Source organism: Nansenia antarctica, assembly GCF_963989245.1.
Source record: "Nansenia antarctica genome assembly, chromosome: 1".
Taxonomy (NCBI): domain Eukaryota; kingdom Metazoa; phylum Chordata; class Actinopteri; order Argentiniformes; family Microstomatidae; genus Nansenia; species Nansenia antarctica.
Genome location: NC_137674.1, coordinates 95,204,682 through 95,213,078, shown reverse-complemented (window position 1 = coordinate 95,213,078; position 8,397 = coordinate 95,204,682). Strand labels below are relative to the sequence as shown.

Below are 8,397 nucleotides of genomic sequence, written 5' to 3'. Positions count from 1 at the left end.
CAGCTTTGTTGTAATTTCCCCCACTGTATGTCTCCAACCTTCTCTCATCTCTCCGATACCTATACTGCCGCATGCACAGCCTAAACTGCTTAACATATTAACTTCAAATCAGCTTTTAAATGTCCAGACTTGTGTAACTTGAGTTGGTAGAAAAACAACTGTTTTATTTAAATGTTTTCACTTTTCATTTATAATCTTCTCTTGATACTTTGAAGGTTATACCACCAAACCTGTGGAACTGTTCCTAGGCACATAGTGCCCTCCACAATTATTGGCAAAGATGAGTAAAAATGGTTATTACAAAAATCACCTTTTGATGAATTAGCTTAATGTCACAGTGAAAAAAACAAAAAAAACTCCAACCTTTAATTGAAGTACATTTATTCAGAGAAAAAAACAAAAACCATGTGTGCCACAATTATTGGCATTTAATACTTTGTACAACCTCCCTTTGCCATTAAAGCAGTAAGGCCGAGGCAAATCTGAATGGCTTGTGAATCGCATACACAAAATATGTGAAATATACAAAAAAACTGAACAAATTGCTTCATTTCACCGTTTCTGTGTTAGTAGGGTCATCAGAGACCCAAATGTCTAGTCTAGAGTTTTGCATAATCTGGGCTCTTGGAAGTTGTGAATACTAGATGCTTATCCCAAACTTTAAACACTAACTAACCAATTGTTTTTTAAGTATGATTTTCAGATATAAATGTGAAATATGCCATGAAATCCTTCATTGAATTACAGTAGAATGGTAAGCCAAGTCCAAGTGCCCACAGTTTACACATTATTCACAAAAACACTTTTGACCAAATACAACTGGATGTGGCTCCACCTTGACCACCTAATTTAATCCAGATATTGATTAATCACTATACAATAATGGAATATCATGAACCTGTGAACAAATAACCATGTGTGGTAGAGTCCAGTTAAATTATTGTTGGTTATTTTCATTAGAAAATATCAACATCGATATTGTCATTAAAAGGCAGACGTGCACAGGTGACCTCATCCCTCTCTTGCTCATCCTTCCTGAGAAAAGAAATCGATGTATGAGCTACAGTCAGCTGCTTGCATCAGGCGCCACTCCTGTTGGCGTTCTTTGAGCCTGCATGCTGTAGGCCCAGGCTCGGTCCACACCTGCTCCTTCAGTCCTGCATGGAGTCCAATCGCGGAAGGGAAACCGACCAGCAACGACCATGGCATCATCTGGAAGCTCGGCCTCTAACTTCTTCTGAAGTAAAGACAGCTAGAACAACCATAGAAAGGCAAATCAGAAGCCATGTGAGCACAAGATGCTTTTGTCAAGACAGTAAGGTAATATGCAAATGATGCAGGAATTGAACCCTAAATACAGACACCAGTGGCACAACTTACTGAGCAAAGAGCTTGACCACTAAGGCCCTATCCGATTTCCCTTTTTGCTTTTTTACCCCTACTCCTCGTTTTGGAATGCCACTCGCTTTTCGCCTTGCCCCTCGGAACAGAGTCACAAGGGGTAATGGTTGAAAATGTTCCCCTATGAAACGGGATAACCCTTCAAGACCCTGATACGTCATCAGTAGCAGCATAGAAAAGCATGGATGATTGGGATTTGTTCACAACTTGAACAAGTTTCATGCTATCAATCGATCAAACAACTCATCAAATAAAAAAGAACTATGCTTCATCACCAGGCAAGTTCATGACAGAATAGCTGTGCTCTGTAGGCTAGCAACCCGTGCTCCTTCCCTGCCAGTCTGCACTGATATTAGAGGAGCGGTAACAAGTGCAACAACTTTGCGGCTGAACTTAAGTTAAATTTCGGGCGTCATATGCCATCAAAGGGGGGAAATGCGACATGGAAACATGTCAAAATGCAGGACTATCATGCACAAATCAGCCTTAAAACGTTGTAATGTTAGATAGATAGCTAGAGACATCTGCAAGATTTTTAAAAAAAAACCCGCTTACAGTAAAGGTCTATAATACACTGAAATTAATACAATGTTTTTAAAAAAATCTTTATTAACGAAGAAAATAATTACATTTGTGGTTTCCTGCTTCCTCTTTCCTCTTATTTTGCTCCTTCCACTATTGATGATTCACAAAGCATTCTGGGATTTCATAACACTGTCTACGTTCGGAGTCTGGTCCTTAAAAACCTCCATTTGGATATATGTGGCCCTACCGTTACATGAAAACAAGAATTGTGACAACCCTACCATACACATGAACGCGCAAAACGGAGGGGTAGAGCTAAAATGGAGGGCCAAGGGGTGAAATGAGATTGGGCCTTAAGCTCAGTATCAGCACTGGGCATTGTATGAGAATTACTTACCACACTTGGTGCTAAAAACACTGTGACATTCTTACAACTGGTCAAGTTGACCTGCAATGACACACAATATACATGTTATTTGCAACATACGCAAAACTGCCTCAATAGTAAAAACTAGTGCAAACTAAAAAGTACTTGTTTGCATCTTGTTTGCATGTTGTAACTAGTTGAAACGGAAAATAAATGTGCACCCTCAGCAAAAATAAATCTATGGTACATTGCAGGGTCAAACTGGGGAAACTGCATTAACAGCAAGTAATTGGACAGTGAAGCATTTTCTTTTCTTCTTCTTTCGGCTCTATACTCCAACATTTTGGATTTAAAATCAAACAATTACTATGAGGTTAAGGAACAGACTGTCAGCTTTTATTTAAGGGTATTTTTTGTTGGTTTTACTATTCAGATGATGTGAAGTAACACACCTGACTAACACCTATCCAGTCAATTGTCCCATTACTTTTAGTGGGCTGAAATACTGGGAAATACTGGCATGTTCATGTTCTATCAGCATGTTGTGATGTAAATCTAGCTAACACCATGTTCTTTGTTGTTAGCCAGCTAGCTAGCTAGCGTGTTGGAGCACAGTCAAGATTGCCATTTTAGAAATGTAATTGCCATTACACAATTAAATTGCCATTAGACAATTATTTCATAATTGTTACAAGCCTAGGCAAGGCACTGAATCCCAAATTGCTCTCAATGAGCGCTGTATAAGTCGGTCCATTTACCATGTATTACTTACACAGGGCACTTTGTATCGTGAATTGATATGACCATTTCTGATAAAGCTGGTGAAAGGGGGAACAAGTCGGCAACCGATGTTCGGACTTCTCTGGAAAAAAATCTTAATTGGACAGGAACATTTAAGCTCATTTGTGGGTGGTGACTTAATTTATTTCAAATCACCTTTAAAAGAGAATTGATTCAAAACACATTGTTTTACTGCAACATTGTTGAAAATCAATGACACACTCGCTAGTCAAGCCAAAAATATGGCAATGCAATGGATTCAGTGAGTTTTTCAGAATTTGGTTGGTTGCCGACTTGTTCCCCCGTTCACCAGCTGCCGTGACGACAGAACAGGAAATCCCAGATGATGTATTTAACAGAGGTCTCTGGGTGTGTCACCTTCCAGAGGTCTTCCCTCAGATAAGTCACTTTTCCATGATGTCCTGCTCTCCACGCCCGGAAGTACGCCAGACGAACCAGCCATGGGTTGAGTTCATATCCCACCGTGGGACTGAAGCCCTGGAGGTGTGCCTCCAGCACCTGAACAGAAACAGAACACACACAACATGTGTTTTGTTGTGTTGTCGACTGTCGCTGAGCAAGGAGCAAGATCCCAAAGCCTATCTGTAAGTAAATCTGTAATTACGGCTGTATGCAATGTATGTGACAAATAACATTGGATTTTATATACGTCCCGTGAGAGCTTCCGCATAATGAATACGTGCAGATTTACAGGGATCGGTGCATGTGGGAACACAAGCATGGACTCTAGACTTGTGCAAAATACATATTATTCATATTTTTTTTAACAGAAAGCTAGGTTTGCTTTGCACTTCGGCGATTATTCCATTGCAGTGTTTCCTCTACATGCATTTCATCGTGGCGGGCCGCCACGATGGAATTTCCTCCGCCACCATTCAGATTTCTCAAAAAAAAAAAAAAAAATGTAGGCCGCTTTTCAGACCTTCACATCGCTAGACACACCCACAAGCGCGAAGCGACGCGCTTGCAAAACTGTTTTGTGATTGGTCGAATACATCTAGGCTGCGTGTAGTCTACAAACTACTTCAAATGTTACAATATGCGCGACGACGGTGCTGGATCCTGGATCTGTGCATCGGTGTGCAGGAAGAACACTGAGCAGGCGCCAGACCAGACTAGATGATCGTGGAGTGAAGATATTATGAAAGTGTACGTGCTTGTCGATCACCCGTCGCATCGCGTACGCTTTAATAATCTCTTCACTCCACAATCATCTAGTCTGGTCTGGCGCCTGCTCCGTCTGTTTTTCTTCCTGCACACAGGTAAACAGATCCAGAATCCAGCAGCGTCTTCGGGCTCGCGCAAACAAACCCGGCGAATTTTTTTACTTGCCCCAGGCAAGCGTTACTGTTGAACCCTGCTGATACATGATTCTTCCCTGCACATTGACAATGTTTTCTCTCTCCTCTTTCTTCTGCGTTGTGAAGGGATCCACTGCAGCGTACACGAAAAGCGGCTACTGTGTCAACCGCTTCCCATAATAGTTACAACAACCATAAAGCCTCCATAATGATAATGAAAAGAAGGGGAGACGAATTTTTTATTGACAACGGAATTACATGCTGGAAAAACATGCAGACACAGACAATAAGAGACACACGGGAGAAGTACGGGAAAACATTTTATTTTTTTTGGCCATCCTCGAGTTTTGGCTGAAATTACGTCGTTGTTTTGAGCGCGCGTGCGCGTTTCATGCGCGTGCACGCGGAAAAAATCGCGAGCGCGCGGTCAACGCTACCCGCCACCATTGTAAAAATTCCTGGAGGAAACACTGCATTGGTTCCTTTATGATGGGTGAGGTTGAATCAGGCACTTTTACTGATATTTGAAACCATTTAAAATAACAGTTTTGGTCAAGACTGATACACACTTACAATCCTGCCGTCTCCGGAGCCCAAGTCCACAAGGGTTCCCTGTCGGCCTTTCAGCAGCTTCATCACATTCTGTACCTGGGCCTTGCTGGCGGGCAGATAAGGCACCTGCATGGAATTAGACAATTCACTGTAGCTACCATCAGTCATATGGGGACAGTTTTTTTAGAATGTCTTTTAATCTGGATCAGAATGATCCTGATTCTTCTTTGCTATCCAGGATCAGATCGAGCTGGCTGATTTCCCCTATACGACTCAATCAGCCAGATAGATCTGACCCTGGATAGCAAAAAGAATACTCTACATCAAAGTCCTATCACAATGCAGCCAGGAAGTCAAGATAAATGGTGTAGCCTATTTTAATTCAAGGTGCAAATGCGAGCTGACCAGACATGGTCATCCATCCAATCACAACTTATGCATGTTAATTCAAGGTGTAGGCCTAAATGGGGTTTTACTAGAGGCACATACCCCATTAGCTAAAAATAGCCTATAGCCCAATGCACACGGTGTGCTATGCGATATTGTCGCACGACAACATTCGATTCTCCATTCACACCCACACACTTCGGTGGTGTGAATTGAGAATCGAATGTTGTTGTGCGACAAAATCGCACGCTGTGTGCATTGGCCTTATGACAGAATCTAAAAGGGAAACAGAATCCAAAAGCAGGATGTTTTCTATCTGGATATGCTTTGAAACATTGACCCCAGAACCCTCTCATTCAACCATAGACCCCAGAACCTTCTCATTCAACCATAGCCTAAATTAACTTTTACCTGTAATCTCAGAGGGACTCTTCGGAACCCTGGCATGAGCACTCCCACCCACATGGCATAGACAGCGAGCCCTGTACCAGCAGTGATCTGGACAAGGCCCCAAGCGCCCAGACGTCTCTCCTTGAACTCTGCAAGGATCTCATCTGGACTGTCCTGATCCATCACTGTAAACCAGAACACTATCTTGCGGGGGAAATTGCAACAGTTTCAATTGAAACATCTTTCTTTGGCTGGATTACCCAACACCACTGTACTTGGACAGGCTTCACAACTCATCACAGTTTGACTGTTTTACTCCAGACAATTTGCCCAGCCTGCACTTGTTGACATCCGATTGATTGACAGTTCAACTATTAACACATTGCAGCTTCAGCTGCGTCTTGGCTTTCAGACAGAGAAAATGGGGCAGTAGTCCTTGGGCCAAACCATTTTTCATTACCGAATTCTGGGCAAATTCTAGATGTGATTTTGTTATTCCTATACATCCCTAGATTATGTTTTGATATGATAGACCTTTTGGTTTGGCAGCTTATTAGTGGTTACAGCCGTAGAGCTACGAAACTATCCCCCGAGTAGGTAGTTACTGCTCTAAAAACCCACTGCGTTCCCTTATACCACACGTAACATGAGTCGCTAATAAACATAACTCACCGTCAAGCAAAGAGAATGATCCGCTGTGCGGCAAATGAGTTAGCTGTGCTCTCTGAGCTTTCAAAAGTGGAACTCCGCCTACCTACTTCCGGTTAATATCTGTAAATCAGATGTCTTCAAAATAAGAGTGCCCAAATTAAACTTGCTTGGTAAATGGTAAATAGGGATCAAGGAACCACAAACAATATGCTAATTATCTGAACTACTATATATATTAAATATATATTGCGTATAATATTCGGCATAGTATTGCCCCAGAAGGGTTTGTAATTTTTCTAATATCTTAATTGCCCTGATGAAATAGTATTGCTCCAGAGTCCAGAATAATGGACTGCACGGATATATCTTTCAATAATTCCAACTCATCTCTAGTACCCCTCTATTAGGCCACACCTCTAGAATATGAATGCCATCAAAATCAGAGTAGCAGAGCATGAGAGATTAGTTGAAATTATTGAAAAACATTTCTGTACAGTTCAGTTTATACAAATATAATATGCATGCTTAGAAATAATTAACAATAATAATAATTATTATTATTATGATTATTCATATTATTATGTGTACACCAATATGTAATATTGTAAAGATCATAAAAAACATTTGCAAAATTCTATATAGCCTACCTACTTTATGTTCAGTAATTGTGCCCCACCGATAAAACCAGAGCGAGGACGATAATTCAGTCTCGGTCAGTTCGTATGCTTCTTCTCAGACACTATTAGGACAATTTTTATGAAACTTGGGTGAATAATGGGTCATGAAATTACACTAATTAGCACAATTTTGACAAAAAAAACGGTGAAAGATGTGCCTTAGATGCGCTATAGAGATTGTTTAGGAGTTTCGAGGTGACGTCATGAAACACATTATAATAAAGGCATACAAAGGCATGTAACCTAACACATTTGGGAATCATATTTTGAGAAATCAATGCAAAGGTGTAAGAAGCATGACTGATAATGAATCAAATACGCAGTCCAGATTCCTGTAACTTCAGGTACAGTAGTATAAAACACAGACAACCAGAATGTCATAGTAAAACGTTTATGAATAAATGTCCTGCTTTATTCACAGGTTTCTCCATCACCCTCCTTGTATGGAGGAGAGCTACATCATTCGTGCTGGACGTTTACTGTATAGGGTTAGGGTTGCAAAGAGAGAACGTTTTATTTTGAAGTCGCAAAAACGGAAGTCATAACGGAGCTAGATGCAGCTCAGATAACTACAACCTTGCACCGTTTTAAATGACCGGAGAAACGAGTCCGTCCACTGAGTGCGCCGTACGTTTAGTTTCCATGGAACATAAACGTTCCACATGCATGGATAACATCAGATTAGCTCTATTCTCCCCTGACACACACACCCTAGTAGCTACATAGCTTTAGGTTATTTACATAACCCCGTTCTCTGAGTAGTATTCGTGAGTATCTCACTATGGGAACGCCCCCTGCGTGACCTCATCAGAAACTGAATTACACTGCGCCAGCCCATTGGCTGGCCCAGGCGACGCTTGTGTCACGAGGGACGGGACCCTCCGCCTATTCATAGATTTCACGTGACGTCACAGCATAGTGGAAACGCCCACCTGACGGGCAAAAGGCACTTTTTGCGGGCAAAACCCACGGGCAAAACCCACTTTTTGCGGGTTAATAACTTTGATTTCCCGTGGGTTAGGAAAATAATTCCAACGTGTCCGGATAGAGTAGAAGACAGGGAATCCAACACTATTTGAATGGAGTCGATCCTCCACTCCTATCACCGTGGACACAGCAAGGAGCGAATTCCCGGATATAAATATTCCCTCGCCTCGCTGACAGCGGGAGTTGGGAGTTTCGTCCAGCAGCCGGTGAACGCCCGGTTGATCGAGTTTCATATTAAAAGTATATCTTCTCGGGGTGTCAGCGCGGTGGTTAAGGGCTCAAAATGACCGTATACTGATGGTGAATTTAGCAATAATAGTCTTATGTTTGTACCACCTCCATAACCGGTGTTATTCAC

General features: G+C 41.7%; 1 protein-coding gene across 3 annotated transcripts; it reads right to left on the bottom strand.

Moving 5' to 3' along the window:
• Window positions 1-370: 370 nt before the first annotated feature.
• LOC308165487 (adenine nucleotide translocase lysine N-methyltransferase-like) lies at window positions 371-6,463 on the bottom strand. Of its 3 annotated transcripts, none has more exons than XM_080539637.1 (6): window positions 6,397-6,463; window positions 5,746-5,928; window positions 4,969-5,073; window positions 3,452-3,592; window positions 2,324-2,374; window positions 371-1,252 (listed from the first exon to the last, which is right to left on the bottom strand). In XM_080539637.1, the coding sequence occupies exons 2-6, from the start codon at window positions 5,905-5,907 to the stop codon at window positions 1,067-1,069; spliced, it is 645 nt and encodes a 214-aa protein (XP_080395763.1). In that variant the 5' UTR covers window positions 5,908-5,928; window positions 6,397-6,463; the 3' UTR covers window positions 371-1,066. The 3 variants fall into 3 exon arrangements, with proteins under 3 accessions (XP_080395763.1, XP_080395765.1, XP_080395764.1); XM_080539639.1 differs by having other exon boundaries at window positions 5,746-5,909; window positions 6,397-6,457; XM_080539638.1 differs by having other exon boundaries at window positions 5,746-5,924; window positions 6,397-6,436.
• Between the last annotated feature and the right edge of the window lie 1,934 nt (window positions 6,464-8,397).